Raw genomic sequence first — 27,658 nt, 5'->3', positions numbered from 1 at the left:
GTAAAAGTCCCTATTGCTTCCTTTTCTCCTCCACCTCCTTGGTTTCTTTGTGTAGATCTGCATTTTGGAGATAAAGATCTCTCTCCTGTGGCCTCAATGACTGCCTTCCGATGGGCACCAACAGGCTTGATACCCTAGGAACCTCTGGCTGTTCTGTTCCTCAAGAACTTCACCCCCCAATTTCAAATCCATTCACATTCCCCCCAAAAGGGCACCATCAGTGTTTGATATGTAAAAGCACATTGTGAGGAAAGCTTAAGACATGGTTTAAATACTGTCGGTTTCCCCTTTCCCATCTTCAGACCAGTTTCATCTTTTTCTCTATACACCACAGAAGGACTGGCACAACATTAATTAAAATCTGGAAAATGATTTGATTCTATTCAATAAGGAATAAAGAAGCTATTATGGTAATTTTCACCAAGTGCGTCAAACTAAATTCAATTTTGCTAATAAATATATTTCTTTGTAAGAGGTGTTTCATGAAAGAAAAAATAAAAAACATGACATAAGCCCAACAGTCAAGGGTGGAAAACAAGACACACCTGTCACATAGGACATTTAAAGGAAAATGGTAAAATAAAAACAGGAGTCTTCATGTTTCCTGAAAAATCTTCATTCTGTGAATGACAGATGCTAGCTGGAATGGGCTATTCATGAGTCACAGATGAGATACTGCTTGCTTTCATTTAAAGAAAGCAACATAACTATTATTTTCAGGTCATAATCAATGCTTTACCCGGTGCAGATCTGCACTGGTTATTTGTTCAAATTCATCCCAAACAATGGAAATGGAAATTACAAGGTATTTCATTTGTCACAAAGTCAAGTGGGCACAAAACATGGAACCTGCCATTCTGTTCTCATGAAAAGCATCCTTGAAACTCACTGTAAGTGAGTTTCCTTATTTTCAATGCAAATGAGCAACAATGTTAATACTCTAACATTCATGTTCTAAACAGGATCCTAAACTGTTTTAACGCTTATTCACACATTAATCTTTCAGAAAACAAATGTTGCAGCATTTTTAATTTACAGCAGTCAAATTTCTGAGTGAAGCTCTTTTTTCTCTTACAGATGACATTCTCAGTACTATTTGATGCATTGATTGGAATCAGTCAACATGCCTCACCAATCAGCTGATGGGTACACTTCACAGATATTCCAGATTCATACAGTGCAATGTTTCACAACACATAACACCATGAAATCACTGTATGAATCCAAGAATTCCTACCTCTCTTGTGGTTTGCAACTTGAACAGAAGAAACTGTTGACAAAGCTAATTTGGGAGCAACTGGATAGGTTTAAAAGAATGAACAGCACATTAGAAACAATAGTGAAACGTTCAAACTGTAATAACTTATCATCAACCCACTCGAAAAGTAGCCCTAAAGGAAGAGACTATCTGTATATGTTGTTTCTGGGAGATGGTTTCAATCACAAGGGAAGTCTTGTATTTGGCTGAAAATGGCTTAACGTTGTCAGTAATAAAGTTTAGAGGTTTTGTTTTCAAAGGCAAAAAGAATTACCATTTAAGTTAAGAATCCAGTTATGCAAGGATTATTCCAGTAACAATATGGATATTAGGATCCCCTATTGTCCCTCTCTTAAAACAGTAGTCATGGTGAGGTAATTTGCAATCTCATTGCCTCAATTCACCATGTCATTCTCTCTGTGTAGCCAAAAGCTCGTCTGCGTATAAGCCAGTTAGATCATTTTTGTTGAACTGATTAGACATCACAGAACAGAATCACTATGGTCAAGCACCCGGACCTCAGTCCCAGAGTCACCTTGAATCTGTCTACCTTTAAAAAATGTAGTCTTCTCAACATTTATTACCTTTGTGATGATATCAGTTTGCTAATGGCAGAGATTTCTCTCTAAGTTGCCTGCCATTTTTTTTCCAATTATTCATGATGAGTTGTTTGTGAAGATAGCAAGAGCAGGGTAGAGCCTGATGTTCTTTGCAGATGTTGACAAGATAAACTACGGCTGCACAGAACTGGCCTCTGCTAGAAAGTGCACCTTTAGCTAAAATTTCAAGTTTAAGCACTTTATTCAACTGCACTGCTTCTCCAATAAATTCATTTGAACTCATTATCCACATTCGAAAAATCTGCACCTGGTATTAGCTGGAGATTTCTGAAAGTTTTCAGTGCTGTGACACTGACAGAAAACATAGCAAAATAATTAAGTAGGTCTGTTTCAGGTTTTGAACAATGCATAATCTTGTTCATCTCAAAACTCACTGTGGAGAAGTGTTAAGTCTCCGATCCTGTCTTGTATAATTTGTTGAGCTATGAAATTCAATGGGAAATACTGAGTGACATTTCACTGAAAATGGTCTCATTGAACTTGCCAAGGAATAAAGCCACTAAACCTCCCTTGAATCCTCATAGAATTATACTAATAGGGGTGAGCTTGATCTGTATTTCTTCTTCCACATATGTATGCAGAAACTTGAAAAAATTCATTTGGAGCAGATGATTAAGATAATTCTATTTGCTACTAATATATGTATCTAGGACAGTCTCGATTTCATCACTCTGATCAAGGACTGAAAATGCAGTCCTTCCAATTTGACTCCCCAACAAATTGCTAATATATTTTGTTTTGCTTAGCAGCTATTTCCTGGTTCCTCCTTTTGCTCATTTCCTCCTCCATCTGTATTCATTAGAGTTTAAAAGGAACATCCTGTATGTAACGAAGAAAGGTGGAAGCCAAAAATGTGCCTTTTTTTTTGAGAAGAAAGAAGGCAAAAGAATACAATTTTCCGTTAAAATAAACTCCTATTTATACATGTCTGCGTATATCTATAGGCTAGACGTTAATGGGAATTTAACATTGCACTGCATCTTATGAATCTCATTGCCCAGTTTTTAGAAGTTCTATTTCTTCCTGTGTAGTCACACTGCTGTCAGTCTCTCTCTTTTATTTATTTACTTATTTTTGATGTTAGAAGCCAAAAAATAATTACCGCGCTAAGGACAGACAGAAAGCAGGCTGCCCTTAATGCTGCTATAAATAGTTGTTAATTCACAGAGGATTAAAAAGGGAAGCCAACAGAGAAAAATATACTGTGATGTGAAAGAGAGAGAAAGAGAGAAAGACAGAGATAGAGACAGAGAGAGAGAGAGAGAGAGCCAAATTTCTGCCAGTCAATATGGAGCAACAGTAAAAGAAAACAGGTCTCGTAGGGGTTAAAATACTGCCTTTATGTACTCCCCCCCCTTCAATACAACTGATGTACCAGTCAGGTGAGTTAAGAAGAGCAAAAGGGAGACAGTGGAAGGATGCCTGTACCAACTTACAAGTTTTTAAGACTTATTATTTGTATTCCAAACTGTGATGGCAACAAAACTCTAGGCTTCTCTAGGGACTGACCGACATCCGACCTAAATTTGATAAAGTGCTTATAACTTCTTTGCCATCTAATTTTTTCCTATGTCTTTCGCTATATTTCTAGGATGTTCCTCATATTAGAAATAACATCTGAATCATTATTCTTTCAAAGACATGGCATTCATGATAATGCTCTCATTTAGTGCTAAAAAATAGTATATGGGATTTTCCCCCTGAACATGTGGGATTTTATATCAGTAGGAATTTTACATATGCTCCTACCTTGTTTTGGGTTAGAAACCTCAAGGGAAGAAATATTCGGCCATATCCTATTAAACTTTGGAGGATCTGCATGCATCAGGAAAAATCAGGGTATGTTATTTTCAGCTATAATGTCATTTGGTCTAAACAGAAAATTATATGGACAAAGACACAAACCACACATCTGCTCTTTAACTTGGTTGTGGATGCACTTAACAAAACATGACTCCCGCACCAAACAAGAGCAAGCAATTGATGATTCCCAAAACATTGAATGGACATTAAATATATAGCCCCTTCGCTAACAAAGCTATATACATTTACTTTTGCAATAAACTAGAGTGTTCTTACAAATAACCAAATAGGGACTTCAGCATTTCAAACTGTTATATAAAGCTGGTGCCTGAAACTAGAAGATAAGGAGAAAGAAATAATTTCTCACTTGAGGATTCCATTCTCTGCAATTTATATTTACAGATATGAACTGGTTGCATTAGTCTTTCATGAGAGATTCTTCGGGGTGTGTTTTAAGTGTGAGCCATTATCTCTGCAAAGAAGTGGATTTATTTCCTATTTTTATTTAGGCAATTTCTCAGAGAAAGAAAGGGAATACTGGTGATTCTGGCTTAAGGAGAATAGTGCAAGGCGTTTCTGATCATAGCTAAGGTTTGTATGTATGGATGTATATGTCTTCATGATTTTTTTTTTTTACCTCAACCTATGTTTCTAGAGTTTTTGGTTCCAATCCAGAAGTAATTATAAGCATTGTTAATTTGAGAATTGATGTTCTTTTTTTTCTTAGATTCACCAGTGTGTGTGTGTGTGTGTGTGTGTGTGTGTGTGTGTGTGTGTGTAAAAGACTGTGGAAAACCAGAATAACCAGGTTTAGGACTGGATGCTTTAAAATTGCTTTCGTGAAGTTGCATAATTATTAAAGCAGTCATTTCATGACTCCAATCCAGCACCCATTCAGATCAGCTCAAAACTGCATCTTTTGTGTGGTCCTTTGGGACCACCCAAGTCCACAAAAAGAGCTCTCACCTCTAAACTCCTCTAGCATGTTACTGTCTGTGCTCCTGATTTCTCATTGATATGTGGATAAGGCATGAGTTTTAATATTGTTAGCTTAAATTTCATAGGTCTATTTCTCGTCTCTGTAATTAGATTGGATCTCTTTGAGGAAGGGCAAAGCCTGGCAGGAGGCCTCAGTAAATATCTAATAATTGAGTAATTGATATCAAGTGGCTAGGCTACTGTAAATGGGTATTATCAGATTGTTTCCTCCATAATTAGATTATAACAAATAACATTCTTGCAAGACATGGTACTTTCGCTATAAGTTTGGTTTTTAAGTATTTGTTTAAAAAGCTGATCTGCTGGTGTGTGTGTGTGTGTATACACAAAGGCAGACAAAATCTTAATATGGACATTACTATATCTGTCAAAATTGAAGAACAAAAAAAGAATGCAGTAATATTTTCCACATTTGTACCCAAGAGACTCAGTAACATGTAGGCAGAATACTCAAGCTATTGACTGAGTGTTGCTTTTCACTTGAGCACCTTGGTGCTGGGTAGATACTGAATTAACAGAAGAAGCTTACTGATCACTTTTGAAACACTATCCATTTGCATTTTGAGGGGATTAGTATGATTTCCAGAGATTATTTAGAAAAAAAGTGTGGTTGTATATAGGAAATTTATTTATTTACATTATTAGTTTCAAAGTAAGAATATTTCAGTTTGTCAAAATGGTACTCTCCATCTTCTTGTAGGAGAGACAAATACAGGTCATAAGTGGGGGGTGCTGTTTGCAAATTTAATATTAAGTATTCAGTGACTTGTTTTTCTTGATGAAATTAAGTAATATGATTATTTTGTTAATAAGCGTTGCCAACAAATTTAAGTAAAGACAGAAATGTATAGCAAATCAATTTAAAAGTGAGTTTTGAAAATTAGCTTCATAAACTGTATTTCATATTCCAGTATATTAAATCTTTATGCCTATTTTTAGCATTTTCTGTTTCCAGTGTTTATAATTTTTCCCTAGGATGTGAAGGTTCCACTTTAAGGATCTTCCTATATGTATAAAAAGTTAACATAGGTAATTTGCTTTTAAATTGTTCACTACCTGACTATATGGAATTATCAAGATAGATACCTCAGTTACAATCTGATCCCTACCTAGAATATTACTTTCCTCTGTATTGTGTACTTAAGATGGTTTCTTAAAATCCCTTGTATTTGCCTGGGAATAGAATTAGACATTTTTTCCCCAAATAATTTGCATTATGTGGAATGCCTAACTTCCTGAACAATCAAAACGCAGAATCATCAGCAGTCATACCATATGGAATCCTCGTCTAATCTATACATATCTCTGGGGGGATAAAATTTTATGTGCTGATTTTTCCTTGGGAGGAAAAGTGTCCTGAAAAAAAGATACTGAAATTTGTGGTCTCTTGCTAAATTCTTATAGCATGTTACTGTCTGTGCATACATGTTGCAATATTTGGCCATCATGGGATTTTTAATTTAATATCTCATTTCATTTGTTTGTTTGTTTGTTTGTTTGTTTATTAAGTAGGCTCCACACCCTGAGATCAAGACCTGAGCTGAGATCAAAAGTCGGACACTTAATTGACAAAACCATCTTATTTTTTTTTTTAATTATTTTTTTATAATTCAAGACCAAGTAAGGAAACAACTTAAAATTAGGCAGTTACTCTCCGTTTACTCTTGTTAAGATCCTGGCTCAAATGAATATTTAATCAATATTACTAACAAATGTTTAATTCCCAGGGGTAAATTAGGCACATTGGAGGTGATATTAATAATAGAATTGAGACAAATTCTATGTTATCATATTCAATTCTAATGAAAATAATTGCATAGCATGTAGCCTCTGAAAATTTTTAGCCAGTGGTCCACTTATTTCGAGTAGGTGGAAATTACAAATAGAAAACAAAAATTATACCACATTAAAAGTATTGTACTGCCTCTTTGGAAGAACTGTGGCAGAATCTATTAATTTCATTTTTTCACGAATTAACTAGGGTATATCTATGGGTCAATACGAAGGTCTTGGAGCAGTAGTTGCAGGGCAAAGGGTACTATGAGTCAGAAAAATAGTGTTTGGTCCCAGTTCTACTACTGAGGAACTGTCTGGCTGTTAATTTCTCTAGATTTCAGTGTCTTATCTGTAAATAAAGGTGCTGGGCTAAAAGATCTCTAAGGTTTCCCATCACTCCAGTGGTTCTCTCTTGGTCTAGCAGGGTCCCACTCAAGTTCATGGAAGGATGAAGCCTACTGCTCTTTGAAGAATCTAGGGGACTAAGCCAGAAGGGAAAATTATTGCTCCATGTTTTGAGAGTGGATATTTTGACTGTTGTAATGAAACCCAAACTGGAGTTGAGAAATTACTGGGGCAAGGAGAGGGATCCTCACACGTGTCCAATGGGGTTGTAGATGACCAGTCATTCATGAATAGCCGTTTATGGAAACCCCTATTTCTTAAGGCTGGCACAATACATCTGGGAAAATGGGATGGACTTGTCTTGATGATCTCCTTGACTGGACTCCAAAGACGGGCTCTAGGAGTATGGAGACCATAACCACATACTCCACAACTGTCCCCCTAAAAAGAAACAAAATATCTGGAATGTCCATCAGATGCTACTCTATTGTCATTGTTGAATTTTCAAAGCACATCTATGGGAAGCTTGGAAAATATCTACTTAGGGGAGATTTTTTTTTTAAAGATCTGGTGCATGTAAGTAGAGCTCGAATCCCAGTTTTACCACTTGGACAAGCTCCTTAACTTCTCTTTGTCTTTCTCATGTGTAAGATGGAGATGATGCCATTATTTTGCTGGTTGCTTTCAAGACTCAATGAGTTAATATTTACTTGACATTGTAGTGAGCATTCAATAAATGTTAGTTCTTATTATCCCATTTGTGGTTGCTGTTGTAATAAAAATCAGATTACTGTAGTATTAACAGTTCTTGCTGAATTGAAGTAGAGAAAATAAAGTGCTTCCCCTATGTTTTGCAGTCTTAATTATTCCCAAAGTGAATGATTCTGATATGTAAAAAAGCTCACTTAAGATATAGTTTACTTTAGGGAATAATATAGTTCTAGGGCCTCCACTGATTAATACTATTGTTCAGAAAGCAATAGAAATGATTTTGGGATACTGTGAAAAAGATTTGATTTTTAATATTTAAAGATAAAATGTTAATTTTCAAGTTTCTTTCAGTTTGAAGCACATCCATTTCCTCTATAAATCAAATATATATCCTATCTGAATTTTGTTTCTCATTAGGGAGAGAATTCAGAAAACTGTTACGTGACAGTTTGGTTGTGGCACCTCAAACTTATTTTTGTGAATCAGAAAAACTGAGATTCTAGTTATGAAAGTGAAACTTTGGAAGAAAATTTTTCTCCTCTGTACCCCAAGGAAAGCTCTGCGCTATACGTTGGAGAGAGCTATGTTGGAATTGCTGAAATTGACCATCTATTGCTGATGCCATAGTTTCTCAAGCTACAAGACAAGCTTGAAACAGAAGGCTAAAAACATTTTATTCATATCAAGAAAGCTTTAGAGGTAGGGTTGTTTTAGAGTATTAAGTTGTCTCTATCATCCATGGCACTCCCTTAGCATGAACTGTAGGCAGCTTATAACTTACTTTGTGGGCACCCTTTAAAAACAGAGTAAATTGTGACCGTGATCGCCCATCTTTTTTTTTTCTTTTCTAGAATGGTATACCATGTAGAATTTCATACTTTGGTAGTTTCATCAAGTGAGAAGGTGAATTCTAATCTCATGGTACAATGTGAAGAGTCCTAATTAGGAAATTGGACATTGAGCTGGAATCCTGCCGTGGCCACTGTCCAGATGACTTAGACAATTCATTTAAGTCTTAGTTGCCTTATCTGTAAAATGATGGCATTGGATGAGTGATCTTTACGTTTCCTAAAAATACTAATTTTTTACTTAATTTTTTGGTTCTAAAATACGGTGGGAAACAGGGTGCCACCATGGATATGAAAAGCCACTGCTGAGGGGATGTTAGTGAGCCTTCCGGAAACATCCTTCTTCTGGGAGTGTGTGAGGAAAATATCAGGCAGAGGCAAAGTCACAAGGTCTCTTTGGGTTTATATAGTTACTGCTGCTAGTACTCAGGGAATCTGGAAACATTATTGATGCCCAGAAAGGAATCTATAGAAAACCTTAAAGCTCTCCAGGAGAAATCCCTAGGGCCTTGGAGGTAATCTTACCATTTTCACAGCAAGCTGCCTACCCTCAGGAATACAGTGTTGTTAAACTGGTGGGGAAGATAGAGCTTACTGTGATAGTGGTGGGCCTGCCCTTGAGATGGCATACAGCATTTTATTTTTGCTATGAGTGACTATTTGATAAAAAAAAAATTGGATTTTTACTGTCATACAATATGTACAAACATACTTCACGATTTGCATAGCAAATTTCATAAGCTGTCTCATGTTCTATACTATACTTGACATCTCTACATTTCCCCTCTTCCTCAGAACACTGACGATGTTTAGTGGTAGAGGAAGGACATATATTAATGGGGTGGAGGGTCACAGTCCCCTACCCCTGTCCTCACACATGATGTTTGTAACTTCTGTTGACAACACCGTGAGGTACCAGAAAATGAACCTCTATTTTCCTCCAGGACCCTAAATTTCCCCGCACAAAAATGGGTCAATTCGGGGATCAACAGGTCTAAGGTGCAGTGTGGTGGATTGGAAAAAGTCTGCAGTAAGAGTAAATAAATCCAAAATTCTTCTTTCTAGCTTCTTCCATTTGGTATAACGTTATGAGCATAACTTTTGGAGTCAGACAGGCCTTTTTCATCGGATTATATTGGTCAAGTTACTCAGTCACGCTGAGCCTCAGATTCACCATTTGTAAAATGGAATTCTGTAGACGTGCGGGAACATCTCTCTCCAGTTCTGAGCAAAAGCTGTCTAACTCTTCCCAGGAAGTGAAGCAATAGCTGGCCAGCTCCTTCCTGATACTCCAAGAAGATGTCAATGATACACCCAAGCACGTAGTGCAGAAGTTCATGATTACACGTTTGAAGGTTCATCATGGAACCATTTAGGGATCTTGGCGAATCTTTGTTTAAGCTAGGAATTTCCCGATGCCCCACACAGAGATAGCAGCAAAGGTACAGATAGCAGCTCACACTTAAAAAGTGGCTTGACATTCAAGCTTTGCCTGGGAAGAGGTTAACACATGAAAAAAAAATCAATTTCCTCAAAGTGGACAACTGTTGGTAACATTACTAAACCTCTCCTTTTCTGTTTTCTTTTTCTAGGTAGGGAGTACTTGCCCCTCTTTCACTGTAATATTTGATGTATTCTCCAGGATTAAAGCAGCAGCTATGTCCTAATGTTCATTCAATTTTAGGATAACCACAAAGGTTTCATGAATGTGAAATGCTAGTTACACAAATATGAAATGGATCTGTGATGAGGATACTGGGCACATGATATAACAAAGTCCCAAAGGCATTTCACCTGGGACCTGAGCTTTCCTTGCAGAACATCAGCAAACAGTTCGAAATTAATGTAGCACACCATGCAATTTGCCATACAGCGACACTAGCCTGATCATTTTTTCCTCATTATATAAAACCTAATTAGTTAAAGGGCAATTCAAATGAAACTTTTATTTGGGGGATTTAGAAGTATTAAAGCAAAGGGGAAAACAAACAAACAAACACTGCCGCTCTTTGGATAGCATGAACATGATTATTAATAACCCTTGGGTAGGAAAATGATTAACCTTGTTGTTTTCCTCACGATCCAGGTTTCTACAGTAAATGGGTACGGAACAAAAATATTTGGATGCTGTCTGGAAAACAACTTTTACAAGGTCTCCAACTGGCATCAAATATTTTCAAGTAAGAAAACATCTCTGGGCTTTCTCACCAGGCTGATGGATCCCTGCGGGTAGCACTTCCCCTGTTTAACAGTCCTGTCAATTAAATCAAATTAGAGATGAAGTTTTAACTCCAGGATGAAGGCAATGCTCATTATAAGAGAAAACAGGAAAACGGAATATTTCCCTGAAGTGAACCATTATTTGTAATTGAAAGAGGTAGAGAGGAGGGGACGGCCAAACACCTCCATCAATATTCTAGGCTTTATATACTGTGACCTCAATCACTTAAAAGTAACTTAAAGAAATAATGTATACTTGGGTTCACAGAATGTTTTCATTTCTCTTTTGTTGCTATTCTAAGACATATTTTTATTTATTAAAAAATGTCAAGTTGTTTGAAATGGTGTTTCCTGATGTGATCTCTCATGTCAGGGGCTGGCCTACCTTCAATCTCTGAGTCAACTGCCATCTCCTTTCTTAAGTGATAATCACCCACACAAAGCTATTTGCACATTAGGCCAGTTCTTATTCTAATTGTGGTCTTTCTAGTATACTGTTTAACATAATTAGTGAAATCACTTGCTTTTCAGGACTAAGGATCAGATAATATATGCTAGAAGGTAATGCTTAGTTTATTGCTCTAGCAAAAACATCCACACCAAACCAACTATTAATTTGCATCATCAGCATCAACAAATGTTCACTTGGATAAAATTGTGAATGTTTACTTCTAAGTGTGTGATACATTTTATATACATAAAAAAATGAAACCTGAATGAATTACTGCCACATTCGGTAAAGTAAAAACAGAGATCACAAGGCTCAAATGACTATAGATCTATTTTGGGATTCATTAATTGCCGACAATATCACCAGTATTTTTTCAGCCATGGCCAAAGCACATCAAATGACCACGTTTTAAATCAAGAACCTTAGAAATGATTGGGAAACCTATTTCCTAAAAAGTAGACAACAGCGGGTACAAATGACCTTAATGGGAATTTTGTTTCAAAAACATTTTTAGAAGATGATCGGAAAGGATGACCACCCTGTCCATGCATTTGAACCTTAATACCGGTTTTGACAGTTTGGGATCGATAATGAAATCTATTAGGGCTCCAGAATCTTTAGTCATTGTGTGTATAGCATATGTATGTGAACTGATGGTTACACACATCAATAATTTACATCAATAGTATGTATCGTTCACTTTCCTTGAGATATGCTTTGATGATGAGAGTCTCACGGGTGTTACATCTGTTATAATGGCATTGTCTATATACTGGGTGGAATTATGCTCATTGATTTCTTCTTTGGGATAAGGGGGAAAGCCCTGGCAAACACCCAAACTTAGTTAAAAATCCAAGCAACTCCCTCTTCTCTGGCTTATACCTTGGAAACCCATTCCTGCTCCCTCTAGAGTAAGCAGCGAGTCATCGATGCATAAATTCTTGCCCTTTGGAGAGGAAAGGAATCCGCTAGAGCACCCAATGAGCACCTTATGAGCCCACAAAGAGGGAAGGCGCGAATGCTATTTAAGCAGCCCAGAAGATACTATCCTGTTTGATGGTTTTTTTCGTAAATCTCTTGACTTTTAAAGCCAGCAATCGGCAAGCTAGCTGTGTGTGATGTTGGGTGACTCCTGGCAGCTTTTACACCCTGTTTGCTAGAGAGATCTGAGGGAACACCCACTGCCCTCCAAGCAGAGCAGCCAGAGGCATAAGGATAGCAGGTTACAAGCTATCATTTTATTTGCTAGTGGGTTTCGGTTAGGTATTAAGGAGTTAAATTTTCCCAGGTTCCTGATAATAAAGGTGGGTGTGTTTTCCAAAGGCACAACAAAGCATCCTTTCAGGTCACCACCGATTTTCGAAAAAAAACAAAGCAAAACAAAACTGGAATTGCCTGACTCAGTGTGTAGAAGGTCAACATCTGCTGATGCTCCGAGATGGGGCACGTGGTGGAGGCGGCCGGATGAGATGTCGAGTGAGCAATACAGTCAGAAATTCCATGCAACACACGACTGACACTCCGAACAGAAACACACCCCAGCGCCAAAGAACTACTTCCCATACATCCATTTCTGAATATCTGACAGGTCAGACCGCCTGGGCAGCCCTTAATAATCAGTCTCAGCTGGCTTCCGCTTGGTCCCCTTTTGTTCTAAGATGCATATGTAAATGAAATTGTCAAGGCCTGAAAGGAGCCCACGGTAGGGGATGTGTGTATATATGTTTGTGAATACATACATATACACACACAATTAGGCAAATGCCAGGGGAGATACTAAAGCAGAACACAGACTCTGAGAGCTAAGGTTTCCCCCGCACGTCTGTAGCGTTGATGCCATGTCAACAAGATCATAAAGGCCAGGCTGTAGCATTAGGCTGGTTAACTAAAAGAATGTGAACGTTACCTCTGTTTACAAAGCCACTGCTTTTCATGGCATTTCACGTGTCTAGTGCTTAGCAGATCCACGCCCAGGTCTATTCACAGGCCTAAGTAAACTGGCTCGATTTACAAATTAGAAGACCTGACTGTGCATTGATAAGAAACGGGAAGTTGTTTTATCCAAATTATCAGAGTTTTGCATTTAAGCTGCACATTGGGTATTCACTGGCTGCTGTTTACACCACAATCACCCCGGGGGGCCCGGCACCCATGACGAAGTCTGTGAGGGGTGAGACCACAGTGAAAATTCTTCTCTTCCCGTACAGTGCATACTCTTGGCCTCCTTAGCACTCTGTTTTGAATGGGTGACTCAGCAGCCGTGCAAAGGATTTAGGCATCAGAGAGAGAGGGTGCGAAATGTAAAAACATGTGAGATCCCGCTCTGCAAAGCTGTGGGGCATTTCCTTAATGAGCATTTCAGGCTTGGTGTTGGGGTGTCATTGTTTTATATGTGAACAAGGAGCTACAGAGCTGGGAGCGTGCTCTCTGTAACGGCACTGGAGAAATGTTTCATAGAGGCTTGAAGAGGGATTTCTCTTTCAACTGCTTCTATTTCTACTAAAAGGTTTCTTGCAGGAATTTCTACTAGCAGGATTCCTAAATTCTGCATATATTTTTTATACCCCGTTCTCTATCAAAGTTAAGCCTAAGTAGTCAGGAAAAAAATGGATCACTGTATTTTCGGAGGGAGAAATGGACATACTGATTTTTTCCCCCTTTCATTCCTCCAGAAAGACTAATGATCACCAACCTGCCTCTTTCAGGCCTTCACAAAAACTGGAGTGTAATAAATTACTAAAATTCCCTCCCCTTGGTTTCATGGCATTTTCATTGTGTTCTAATGAATATGCCTAAAGCGTTCATTGGTATTCATTCTCTGCTTTTAAAAATTATGGGAGAAATCCATATTCAGTCCTAAGGAGAAAGTTCAATTTGTTGTTGGTTACTAAGTATGGGTAAATAGGACGGTTTATATTTTTGCTAAATGAGCTATGGTTACCTAAGTAATTGCACCTCTGTAAAGGTCAAAAGCAGTCAGGAGAGCCGTGGTACTGCCATATCCACGAGAAATTATGCATCGGTAACTATTTTATCTGTGCTCTCACCATATCTGTGCAGAGAACACACACAACAGTTCAATTCACAAAGAAAATACCCTCTTACATCAGAAATGGACACTGGGAAAATAGATCTTAGGAGCTCAACAAGAAAACAAAGCTAGCCTAGACTTGGTTTGGTGATTTTTTTTTTTTTTTTTTTACTTACTACCGATACTGGAAATACTGGGAATACCTGGAGAGAAAGAAAACAATAAAGAAAAAGTGTTAGACAATTATTAATACAGGCCATCTTTAACTTAATATAAACATCTCAGAAACTTAACATTTCATAGCATTCAGATCATTAGGAAATATGCACAGAAAAGGCAGGATATCTATTCATCCATCAAGCCCATTTTGCTTTCATTCTAGATCTCCTGAACTTAGCAGGGTTGGAAAATTAATGCTCAACTTCAACAGCTGGTTCAAGACAGCTTCATGACATCAAACATTTTGTGTCTGCCTGTAAGGTTAATGAACATTTGTATGTGGTTCAAAACAGATTTTAAGCTAGGCTCATGTTCTGGGCATAGAGCGCCAAATATACACTATGTGGACCCATACAAATATACCCACATATGCACCAGATCTCTTTAGATGTGTTATGAGATGCATATGTTAGCTGTTGAAAGTCATTTGGCCCTTTATTTGATTAATTTCACAGAGCCATCATTTTTAGTCCTCTTTTACTTGTCAGATATGTGGATTAAACTCTGTAATAGAAACTTAATCAAGCAGAGTAATTCAAGAATACATTAGGTTGTTCTTATTGATCATGGACTTCATCCATTCTCCCAGCTTCAATTTACAGGTTGTGCGAAGGTGGTGGGACCATTGCAGAATGCAATCGACTTGGTACAAATGTGGACAGGAATTCAGTCTGTCCCCTGAAAACTCCTAGCCAAGAGCAGGGGCACGGGAGGCAGGCTGTCCGGGTTTGGAGTTTACTCTTACGCTCACTGACCGTGTGACCTTCGGCAAGTTGCTTATGCTTGGTTTTGTACCTCTTAGGGTTGTTGCAGGGATACACAAATGGATGTGTGTAAAGTACTCTAAGTGTGGCTTGACGGGTAGTGTGTACTCTACCTGTCTTTGCTATGGATTACTGCTGTTGATACAGTCAGTTCACCAAGTAAGCAACACTACGATAGATATTGCTGGTGAAGAGTCGGAGATTTGCATCTTCTCCACTAAATGTGGGTCCTGGTGTGGATGGGAGCAGGGGATGGGGCTCAGAGAGAGCCGAGTGAGAGTCCTGCTTGGCTACTGACCAGCTAGATGATTTCGGGCAAGTTCCCAGCCTCTCTAGGCCTGTTTCCTCCCCTGAAAGGGGTTAATAATACCTACTGCATAGGGCTGCTGTGAGGATTGAATGAAATAATCCATAAAAATGTCTGACACATGGTACATGGCCAATAAGTGATAGCTGTTAATGAGATGTGCTGGCTTGTTCCCCACATCACTGGAGTGTGCTCCTAACAGGTGGTAAACGTAAGAATCATTAAACTTCTATTTTCGTATTTATCTTCGAGCAACTGCCCTCTGCTTGTTTTAACATTTAACATTTAACATAATGGGTTTAATCATTGTACCTTACTCAGAGATTTCGAGCCCAAAGAGCTATTTTCCTATTTCTTAATAGGGAGGGGAGAAGGAGGAATTAAAGCTTACGCTGATTTTTTAAAAAAACCTGGGAAGGCATGAAATTTTGTCTTTAGTGATTAAGTACATTCACAGTCTCTTGGTTTTAAATGTACAGAGTTTAGGGTGCGTCAGCTTAATTACTGATCACTCTTCCACCCAAACTGGAAATCTGGATTTCCATTTCTGTGTTTTAACTCTATTCTCTGAACTGAATTTCAAGCTGAATGCAATCTCTTCAAAGGGCTGCTGAATCCCTGACCCGCCCCTTCAGCCGACTGTCTTTGCTGCAGCGTGACAGTGATGTGGTACTGAATCTTTCCTTTTTTTTTTTTTCCTTTGTAAATCCCCTGTTGAGCGAGGTATGATGGCAGCATCATAATTTTAGTATCAATTGCAGAAGCTCCAAATTTCCCCGTGATTGAAAATCTGGCTCCATTGGAACTGCTTGCCTCTTGTAATCCGTCAAAGAGAATGGGAGTTAGGGTGGCAGGAAGAGACTTTCCTGGTGTTTTCAAACTTACAGGGAGTTAGAGGGCCATGCATAATGCAAGGCGAAGTTCTCAGGGTGTTTGGCCAGATTCAATGGAGAGCAAACCCCCAAGACTGTTTGATGCAGTACTTGCTGCAGCCGAATACTCTAGAATGATGCAGAAATGCTTCCATTCCTTTGGGGATGCCAGTGCAGGCAGAAATGTTCACTGCAGCTATATGAAGCTTGCCAAGCAAGGCCATTATGAGATCCTATTTTCCTCCTGAAGATGTGTTCTATTACCTAACATTTTGGATGCTTAAAATTCAGCCTCTTTCTCATTTTGTGGCTTAGAATTTTGTGAGGTGTTGCCAGGTGAGTCGCTTTCTATTCCATTGCTGTAAAATGGGAATTGCTTGGAAAAGATTTTTAATCCTTTCATTGGGATAAAGATTTTTGAAGTAGCAAATAACTGAACACTAGGCGATGCCCATTAGGATATTTTCAAATGTTACGGTTTTTCCCCAAATGGTCCTTACTGTAATGTCCAAACACCTTGCTTTTCATTCCCTCTAGACAACTAAAGAATTTAATAAACCCACTGCACCCATTAAAAAGGCTACAAGCAAGCCATGAGAAGTCTTCCAGATGCGTAAGGAATAGGACAAGAAAGGTGGGTGTCTTTGGGGTCTCAAAGGGATGAATCAGTGAATGCAACTGCACCTTACAACAGCGAGAGTGCCTATACACCGGGGGAACGAGAGTCAGATTATGCTCAGGAAAACTGTCTACATGCACGTTGGCAGTTTATTTTTTTATTTTTTTTAACATTCCCTGTGAAGTGACAAGCATTATGTAAAGAATATTTTTACTTTCAAAATTGAGCATGGGAGTTCTCTCTTCCCTTCCTCGTCATCTCCCTGATGTGAATTAGCCCCTCCCTGTGATTGCACACCTCGAGAAACTTACCAACTTTTATTTATAATTGTTTGTGTGTTTGCCTGAGAGGTCTGAGGGGCAGTCACCATGTCTCGTCCCTTTCTGTATTTCTAGTATCTGCCCGGGACAATGCCTGCTACAGAAGAGCTGCTCAATGTATATTTGAGCAAAACTTTATCACTTGTCACCAAGAATTTTCTATCCTAGTGAAAATACTTTTGGTCGTAGTATGATCTTGGGCCATATTAAATGTTCCACGGAAACATTTCTCAGAGTTCAGCATGAATGGGTATTTTTGTTCTCTCTGAACGTTTCCTCCATTCTGACAGCCAGAATGCCCCTCGCGACTTTGCTTCCAGAAAGTGCAGAGGCTCAAAACGCAACCTGGTGCCAACTGGGCAAAGTCACTTCATATTTGGCTTATTTCCCTTCTCTTCCTTCCCTCACACTTTCCTTTTAAACTCCTATTTGGATACTCTTACTCGTATTTGTCTTTTTCCCTAAGCCGCCCTGGGGCAAATGCAGATGTTGTGGGGTCTAAAGCATATTCAAATCTGGGAGCTCTCTTTGGGAAAAAGAATGTTAACTTTAAAATATAAAGTTAAATATGAAATTGATTTTTTTTAATTTAGAAGGATTCTAGTGAGGAATCCTGAAATTTAAGCTTCTTAGATTAAATCCATCTCTGAAACAGCCCCAAAAATACTTGTGAAAGAGAAATAGATGATAGGGAGGCAGAAAGGGAGCATGATACCAGGTAAGCTAATTCAGAAAGAGTCATTTAAAAATGAAGAGCAGAAAGGGAGTTAGGCAATAATCTCATTGAGCCTTTCACTTTACAAAAGAGGAAACTGAAGGCACAAACAGAAGCAAGAGTTTTGTCCAAGCCAACACGTTTATATTCAATACTGGAACAGGTGATTCCTAATTCTTGTCTCCCGAGACACTGCTAAACTTGCACTGAGGGAAGGAAGCACAGGTGTGTATGTGCCTCACCAGAAGCTTCTGCAATACTAGGTATCTGAGTTTACAGTAGCTGCTTCTTCTAGAAGACAGATGCTACTTCAGTCAGAGACGCACATACGTGTTGAATAAGCCAAAGGGCTTCGTGTGCGAAAAGAATGAGCAGGCGCTCGGCTCACAGGCACTTACGGTTAGTCCCTCCTCCACCGGCCCTCCCCACTCCTATATTTATTTTAATGTTTGTTTTAAAGGAATTCTGCTGCAATGAGATGGATGAGAACTTAGTAGAATTATATAATTGCTTTCTTCTCCTCCTTCGCCTTCTTCTTGTGATTTTACTAACCCTCCCACCAAGTAAATGGCTAAAGGGGGCATAGTTAGGCAACATGATGGAGATCTCCGAAATAAACATCCTAATCTTCTGAAGCAGATTGATGCAGTACTAAAAGCCATAACTCCTTCCGAGAATCAATGCAAAGTCAGCAGCTTTTCATGGAGGAAATCAGAAGGGACACAGATTTGGCATGGCTCAGATTGAGAGGAAATATTGCCCCTGTTGTGATAGATGGCTTGAAAAAAAGCCCATCAAGTTGATGACTAGATCTCCCGAAGAAGCCAGGCTGCAGGCATCCAAAAAACCCAGTCGAAGAAGAGGTGGGCGATGAGGAAGAAAACATTCTGCAGCCTCATTCGTATTCTGGAGGAATTATTTCCAATGTCCTTCCAGCCCCGGTCCCTGGTCCAACCGTGTTGATAGAATGTACAGTGAGGTGTCTACTAGGAACTTGGAAGTGAAGGAAATAAAGTGCTTTCACAGAACTGGACCATGAAACCGTCATACAGACGATCCAATCAGAGACAGCTAAAGTTATCTTACGACACAAGGGGTCTAGGACCTGAGTGTGTGGGGCAGACTTGACAGACTTGACATCAGCCTGACGTAGCCTATTGCTATGTCTGCAGAGCGGGAGAACAGCCAATCAGAAGGGGGCAACAGAAAGAGCAGCATTTGGAGGCATACGGTAGCCCTGCTGGCAGAGCATTGTCTCAGGGAGAGGGAGGGGTAACCTGTAAGCTCTCAGACCTTCAGTGTTCTGTTGGCATTAGGGAGGCTGATGTGTCAGGATGTTTCAGCCTTATGTGATTAGCGTTCGAGTCATTTACATTTCCTGATCCCATGCTCACCAAGCAACCCTCTGGTTATTATCTGGCTCTGCAAAGAGTCTTAATTACAAGGGAGAGAATACACTGGTCATAAGGACTTAACTATTATGAATATCGTCACAGTTATTTCATATTCTGGATGAATAAATTGGGATTTGGACACAGCTTATCTCCCTAGATAGTTGCTGTCTCCAAAGGGAGAATTTACTTATCAGGCTGGGATGAGTCCACATGTTAGATCTCAGTGAAATTATAATGACAACAGCATCTCACTTCATTGTGTGTTTACTATTGCCTGCCTCTGTTTTAACTACCTTACATGTATTAATCCATTTAAGTTTTATGACAACCGTGTGAGGTCAACACTTAGGTTTATTTTACAGATGGGGGAAACTCAAACACAAAAAGCTCGCCCAAGATCTTCTCTATCAGTTGGGAAAGAAACTGAGACTTGAATCCAGAGGTCCAGGTTCCAGAGCTTGTGCCTCTAACCACTACTCTATACTATCCCTTAATTTATTGTATTTATCTCCAATCTTCAAAAAACAAAACAAAAAGACACAATAAAAACACAACTCCGAAAACTAAGAATCCCCCCCCCCCCCTAAAATTCACCTGCAGCACAACATAATGTGCTCTGAACTAATTTGGTGATCAAACCTAACTGGAAGGGGTGTGAGGTGAGAATAATCATGGGTTTGCTGCAGAAATATTAAAATGTTTGATTAAGTGGTGCTACCTCATATCGTGCTGTGGGTGTGGTTATAATACGTCTACGGTGTATGTATTACCTTTTAAAATCCTAATGATTTTGAATTCCAAATCATGCTCGGTCCCATGAGCTTCCCAGAGAAGGATTGTGGATTGGTAGTTGTAATTTGGTATTCTGGTTTTAGATATTGGGCCAGCAGCTGGGTTCACATACATAAGGCTCTGAGAGGAAAGTATTCTCTTATTGTGCTGATGGAATCGGGGTTCTGAGCCTGAACGTCTGGTGGGCAGAGCCTGACAGTGCTCAAGTCACTGAGGCCATGAATGCCTTTGGGGAGGGCTGTGAAGAGCAGCCATGAACGCCCATGAAAAAAAAAGTCAGTCTTTTCTTTCATTTTATTTCCTCCAAGATAGCTGACTCTTCTTGTAGGAGATTGAAGACCCTTGTGTTGGAGCTGCTGAGCTGTGACGACCACACGTTCCAGGAGACACGGGAAGATGGATGGGAGGGCAATGTACCCACGTGCACATTACAGCAGTATTGAGATTTAGTTATTCATTCACCAAATAGTTGATTCTACAAACATTTATAAAGGCCAGGAAGACAGTATGGTCCTGTTCTCAAATTGCTAACATTTTAGCTCTTGAAGTCAGATAGACGAGTTTAAATCTTGTACTGTAATGCATTTGCTGTGGGACCTTGGGGCAACTTACTTATTAATCTTTGCGTGGCTATTTTTTCTGATCTGTCAAATGCGGATAAAAATAGCACATACCCCATGAGGACTGTTGTAAGGATTTAATGTAAGAAAGCACTTAAAGCCCTTCACAAAGTATAAAAGCCAATGGTAAACTTAATAAATAGAAGCTACCATTATTATTATTACAATTTTGGTTATAGAAAGTCAACTGATTGTAAGTGTACATACACTATCAAGAATCTAGAGTGAAAAGAGTAATTGATTTTGCCAGGGAGAATCTAGGCAGGCTGTAGTGAGGAGTTGACATCGAGGAGCAATCATGAAAAAGGAGAATCATAATAAAGAGCGAGAGAAAGGCAATTGGAGAAAGGAATAAATCCAGTATCCAGCATGTGGCCTTTGAGATTCTCGTAGACAGCTGGAAAAGTCAGTCTGGATCCATGAGAAGGATTCCAGGCTGTAATTGACTGATTACTAATAAACCAATATCGCTAAGAGGTAAAATCCACAAGAATTGATGGAAGGACAAGGAAAAGACTAAGAAGAGTCAGGGTGGAGAGCTTGAAAATTCAAAGCAAGGGCAGACAAGGAGCCTTTGAAGGCAAAGAAATAACAAGCAGAAATCTAGGAAGAGAAGTAGGAGAGATCAGGTTTAGATAAGACGGGCTTGTTCAAGCAGGTGTCAAAAGGTTCATACTCCAGTGGAGAATAGAGGAAGTCACTGAACTTTGACCTGAGAAGCAATATACTGCAATGTGCAGGCCTCGGACTCAAGACATACATGGGTTCAAATCCTCCTTCTCAGCCTGACTAGTAGCAGAAACTTTACACAAGATACTTGCACCCATCAGTCAGTAGATTTCACGTCTATAAAATGAAACTAAGAGTGTTGTGAGTTAAGAATGAACTAATGCATGTAAAGCACTTAGGAAATTGTCTGGATAATGACACACACATGTGCACACCTGGGAAAATATAAATTGGTCAATGCGAATTTAATACTAGAGAAAATAATAGAACGATCATCAAATTACTTTCCATTACTCAGAGGAGCCCTAGATATTGTGTAACAATTCAAGTTGGATTTCTGAACAAACAAATAATGTCAATGTCAGACCAATTTAATTTTCTCTCTTTGAAGAATATTAGACTGTGTAGGTAAGAAGAAAGTGAAAGATTGAATACAGCGGAACTGGATGGGCTTTCTGTCTGTCTTCATGACATTTCTATCACTAGGCTGTAGAAATTGTTTAGAGCAGAAGGTCCCCAAAAGAGTGTTTTATAGAAAGTTATTAAGTGTTCCATGAACAGTTAAGTTTGGGAAATCCAGGGTAAAGTAGGTTACTTTATTACAGGATTCTCAAATGTTTTTTATAAGGTAATATGAATGTCTTAGAGTTATTATAGTTTACAGCATCTTCTAAACTCATTTGCCATGGAATTCTTTAAAAGGTCATAGAACACACCTTTGGAAGCAGAGATATAAATGATATTATAATATCTTTCTTAGAGTTATAATTCCTAAAGGTTAATTGTTGAGTTTTCAGAATCTATATGTAGAAAAATATTGTGTGTTATTCCATAGCAATCAGAAATTTAAGGAAGTGTTGCTTGATACTTTTATTATGATCTGGACAATAGCAATCAAGTGAATCATAACAAAGCATGAAGTTGGACAGAGGTGTTATCTACTTGGAAGACAGAAATGAAATTCAAAGGACACTGAGAATACTATCAGAAATAGAAAGAAGATCAACAGGGAGAAGAAAGATGTCTTACGGAGAAAACATAAGCTTTGTAGAAAAATAAGGAAAACATTTTGATACGCATATATATATGGCTTGAAAAGACCAAGAAAACGCACTGGGTCTCAAATAAAGAGCATGGTGTATAAAGATAAAATCACAAGAGTTATTACTTCTGCCTCTGACAAGTCTATTGTATTGGAAAGCATGGGGACATGTGGTATATCTCACAGATTATAGGGATGGCTCTACTTTAGAATGCTGGGGCTCTCCGTATTCGTCTCTCCTGGCTCTATCCACTCCTTACAAAAGTGACCTTGGAGATGCTCCAGAATCCAGGACTTCCAAAGTCCTATGATTTCCAGCAAATTCCCAGTTGAGGGTACCTCTGAGTGGTGGGTTAACTGTCTGTGAAGGGAGATCTTATCAGTTCCTGGTTTAATGAAATTCTCTGAGTTCTTTTGCTAAAAGCAGGCAGGAACTGACCTTCCTGTGAAAAAAACGATCCCGGCAGCTGAGATTCTGCTAAATCAAGAGACTACCCAGGATGCACGGCGTTTCTAGGCCACTGAGCAGTTGATGTTGAGGGTTCAGAGATCGTAGCCACTCTTTTTATACTTCTTGGGTTTTGTATTCTTGTTTTAGGATATGGCATACCCTAAGTGCTCCTCTTAAATAACTGACTCGTGATGCACCACCTAGAGTTGTGTGTGTGCTCACCGGCATGTGTGCATATGTGTAAGAAAAAGCTGATATGAAATGAGAATCATGAGTGCCAGAAGTCCCATGCTTGGCTGACATCTCCACACTAAAAAATTAGAGGACTCCTGGGGCAAGCAACCCAGGAAGAGACATGAAAATCTTATATGAAAATGGAATTTGATGATGTTAATCTGGAGAAGAAAAGAAACTGGGGTCAATGTAGCTCTTCTACTACTTAAAGAGAAAAAAACTCATTGGAAATTACGAGATACTCAAGAAATAGGTGAACGACTAAGAAATAGGTTTTATAACAATGAAAACGGTCCAATAATGAACAAGCATGCCTTATGAAAAGAAAATCCTAAAATTAAAATTATTTTTGAACACTTAGTTTGGGACAGGTGTTATGCTGAGCACATTACATGCAGTAGCCTACTCGATTCTCTTAAAATCCCTATGAGGTAAGAGCTGCTATTATTCTCGCATTACAGATGCGAAACTGAGTGGTGGAAAGGTTAGTTTACTTTTTCAAGGTCACTCGGCTAGTGAACAGATAAACTGTATTTGATCCTGTAACCTGTGTACTAAACCACTGAACTGCGTATTTCCATCCTTAGCCATTTTAAAGCACAGTCTGATGTGTCAGAAATTTAGTTTAAGGGGTTCGTGCCATTGTAAGGTTATTCCATTGCAAGACTGAACCACTACAGTCATCTCTAAAATCTTTCATCTGATTCCTGCCATATTGAAGACTGAAACACTGCATAGAGCCTTCTTGGGCATTGTGTCCCTCTGTCACCTTCGTATTTTAAAAAAGTTGGGAAAAAGCCTCAAAGTCTAGAGAAGGCCAGTAAAAACTAAGGGACTGATGGGCAATGGAGTCCACAAAGAAAACTTGCTGCAAGGGGTTGCATTCCTTTGGCCAGGGAGTAATTGGTTATCTTCTGCGATATGCAAAAGATGAGGGGTTCATCATTTCCATGGAGAATATAACAAGAAAATCCACTGCAGTGAAAAATGTTGGCTGGCACAAGAAGGGGTTCCCAGTGAAAATGTGTTGAAGTAAATAAGACTTTGAAGCTCACTACGGGTAGAAGAACAGTCATGTGAGGATAGAAGTCAATGCGGCCACCGCTCAGCCCACCTGCCTTTCTGGTCGCCTTGACAAGTTGGCCAGAATGCTAGCAAGTGTTTGTGAACCTTCCTCCGTTCCATCCTGTCCCACTAAAGAAGCAGCAGATGCTGAAAATGAAATCGGAGCCAGTTTCACTTTGGGAAACCTTTAAAGTAAATATGACAAGTGTGGCGATAGGGATTCCTGGTAGCCAGCCACAGGGGCTCGCGAACAAATAACCTCACGATTCCTTCTGAATTCAGGAGTCTATGGCCCTGAACAATTGAGGACAGCCAAAAGAGTCTCTGTTAATAAAATCGCCTTGAAAAAGCAACATTTCTGCTCAACAGAGTTTTATGTATTAATTTTAGGAGCTAGACTGTCCGTTTTTTTCTTTAACACAGAAAGAAACTGAATACCCTTACAAATAGGGATGGGTTTTTTTTTTTTTTAATCTTTTGAAGAATATTTTTTTCTGCTTCATAGAAATTTTATCATAATTTCATGCCCCCATACTTCACGGCTTGTTACTCGCTCCATTACTCTTACATTTAACTTGATAAGGTCCTGGTTCCTGTGATATTAGTTTTTAGGTTTTGGCTTCTCACAGCTGGAACCTGATAACATTCTTCGCCTCGCACAGCGCCAGTGGCTTTTCCAGCCCCCATTCTCCCACTGCTCACTGTCCTGCTATTCCTGTTACTTCTCACTTCATCATAGGTATATTCTCACCCTTACCCCTCCTCTAGTTTTGAAAGAGGGGCTTTCGCAAGTGGCTAATGGGTCCATCCATGGAACAGGGCAGTTTATTCTGGAAGTAGTCATGTCTCTCCCTGAGCGTGTCAGAGCGTGTTTTCCTCTGGATGTTCAGGGATTTTAGTGGGGCGCACGTGAATGGTAATAGGGCATCTCTCATGGTTCCTGGAACCACAGATAAGGCCTGTGCTCTTTTCACAGGAACTCAGACATTCTTTTTCTTAATGTTGTACCTGCAGGTCTATAGTCATGCTCTGTAGCAAGAGGTGGCTTCTACTGACAGGCTCCATGCCAGGCATGACCTCAACTGCTGGCATTTGGAGAAAGCCAATTATTTCACCGGGCAAAGTTAGGCCATAGTGTCAATCGGACAGGGAAGCATCTTCTGGACAAAGCATCTCTCAAGTTACCCAGTAGGGGAAATGGGATTAGAAACATTTAGAGACTTTCTGGAGTTGCTTATGGCTAAAATTAAGTTACCATTGAGGGTTTTGAAGCTTGTTGTTATTTTAATAGGAAATTAATTTGGGGGAGGAAAACAAACATCTCCTGTTTCATCCACTTAGAAAAAAAAATGTCTCCTGATTTCCCTCATTTCCCAACACATTGGATGTGCGTGTTGGAAGACTGAATTTAACAGATGATCCGAGTGTGAAAATGTGCTTACAAGTGGTGAAATAGAGACGAAAGCTTTAGCTGCATTTTGAAGAGGAATAGGATAACCGTAAGAGTAAAAGCACAATTGCAAGTGAAATGGAGAGGAACTATCAGCTCATCTTGCATGGAATGCGGTGGTAGAGAGCAAAGTTACTCACAGGTATTTGCAGTGCCTTTGGGGATAGGGAGATACGAGCCTGGACTCCAAGGTCGGCCCTGATAATTCTTCTTGCATTTCCCACAGTCGGGACCTGTAGTGTTGTGCTCACATTCACAGGTCAGTTTGCTGTTGTCATATACACACACAGTGGCGTGGAGATTGCATTTGCACCTAAGTAGAGAAGAGACAAGAGTTCGTTGTAAGTCAAGTTCATCACTGAGGCTTTACCCATCTGTCTCCTGGGGGGTGGCTCTTACACCTTGCAGTGCTTGCGCTGGATAGAGGCTCTGGGCAAAATGTGGATCTTCAGGCCCCACCCTTAGAATCTTTTCAACAAGGGGGAAGGGGTGGGGTTAGAATACATACTTTGGGGAATCCTAAGACCAGTCTGTTCAGTGGGGGCCTGAAGGTCCCGTAAGACAACCGTGCTACAAAATCAAGGGTTTCCCAACAGCTGTCCAAAATATTGCCACCAGGGAGCAGTTTTCTTGTGATATTAGCAAATCTATGACAATTTCATCTGGGTTTGAAGAGCAATATTATCTTCTTTTTCCTTAAATCAGAAAGATAATTCTTACTTGTTTAAAAGGAAAGATAACCATTAAGACAATTTGCTATTCAGGCTTATTTTATAGACCCATGGAGATCATAATCATAGAGCCCATATTCCAGGCTCTAAAATGACATTACCCCAGATCAAAAGTTTTTCCCACCAAGGCCTCTAATCAATCTGAATAGTCCTTAGATTTCCCAGTCACAGCAAATAAGGTAATTACAAAGGTCTTTCAGAAATCTTCTGAATGACTCAGATAAAAGATGCTTAGAAGCCTAGAAAATAAAAAAACTGTATGTGGCAGGGGTTTGGGGTCATTAGCAAATGCCTTGCCTTTGGTGCCTGTGAAGAGCACTGTGATATATGAGAGGCAACAGCAGAATATGCAATTTCCACAAAAATACATTCCCTTATCCAAAGTCTTGCACTGTAAAATTGCAAAGGCCAACTGGATATTTGTTGAGGTAGCAGGTTATAAATTGCAACATCCCAAGCACAGGCCACATCCTCTGGGAAAGTAAAACCTAGGTTGACAGGGTGACCATGACCAGAGGCCAGAACAGTGTACGCAGGAAGCGATGTGTCCACACAAAGGGGAGAACTAGGACGCCCGAGATGGGGGGATGAAGGATCAAGACCTGTCAGCGTCAGAATCTGAAAATGTTACGTGTGTGTGTCTGTGTGTGTCTGTGTGTCATTTTTAAGATAGTCTGGCCTCTTCCAGGAACTAGGACAAAAATATAGAAAGCCAAATTTCATAAAGACAAGGAAAGATTGTGGTGTTTCACATTTGCTTTCCTTTGTGGGGGATGTCATGAATCGGAAAAAGTAATAGCAGTCTTTCTTAGGTAGGAAAATAAGATTCTTTAAGAACTGATGTTGGTTTCTATAATGTCTGCATAGCAACATCCAAGTTTCTGTCTTGCGCACAGATGATCTGTCTGGAACGCTGACCCATCCGTATGGCAAGGAAGAGAAGGAATGGCTAAGAATATTACTGAGAGCTGTTGGGCTCTCTTCTAACTAAAAGGTGTAATGCCTAAAGTAATGCCCACTCCCCACCCCCCAAACTTCCCTGGATAAGACCACACCCCCCTTCATCAGGGGTCCACTACAGTTTGCAGTACTTGTAGCTATGCTCTGCCATCTGTATAGTGATAAATTGTCATAAGCTGAAAGTTACTATTGAAACAATACCTATTCAAGTTAGATATGTAAACAGAACCTTTAAAATTAACATGTGTACAGTTTTCTAAAAAGATAAGAGAAAAATAATTCAGTTAAGTGAAATAGACAGTGTTTAATTAT

The 27,658-nt window shown here is 39.3% G+C and overlaps 1 protein-coding gene across 2 annotated transcripts in view; it reads right to left on the bottom strand.

Annotated features, from left to right (window-relative positions):
• Positions 1 to 27,658, bottom strand: part of NTNG1 (netrin G1) — a 311,481-nt gene that overhangs the window by 57,566 nt on the left and 226,257 nt on the right. For both annotated transcript variants that reach the window (XM_045801633.2, XM_045801632.2), the window contains exons 4-5: positions 25,796 to 25,968; positions 14,239 to 14,265 (exon numbers count right to left, since the gene is read on the bottom strand). In XM_045801633.2, coding sequence (XP_045657589.1) covers positions 14,239 to 14,265; positions 25,796 to 25,968 — 200 coding nt within the window. The remainder of the gene's footprint in view (positions 1 to 14,238; positions 14,266 to 25,795; positions 25,969 to 27,658) is intronic.

Source organism: Ursus americanus, chromosome 12 (genome assembly GCF_024610735.1).
Source record: "Ursus americanus isolate L20-20 chromosome 12, mUrsAme1.1.p, whole genome shotgun sequence".
Lineage (NCBI taxonomy): Eukaryota > Metazoa > Chordata > Mammalia > Carnivora > Ursidae > Ursus > Ursus americanus.
The sequence above is the reverse complement of the archived record's forward strand: the minus strand, read 5'-3'. Positions and strand labels throughout refer to the sequence as shown.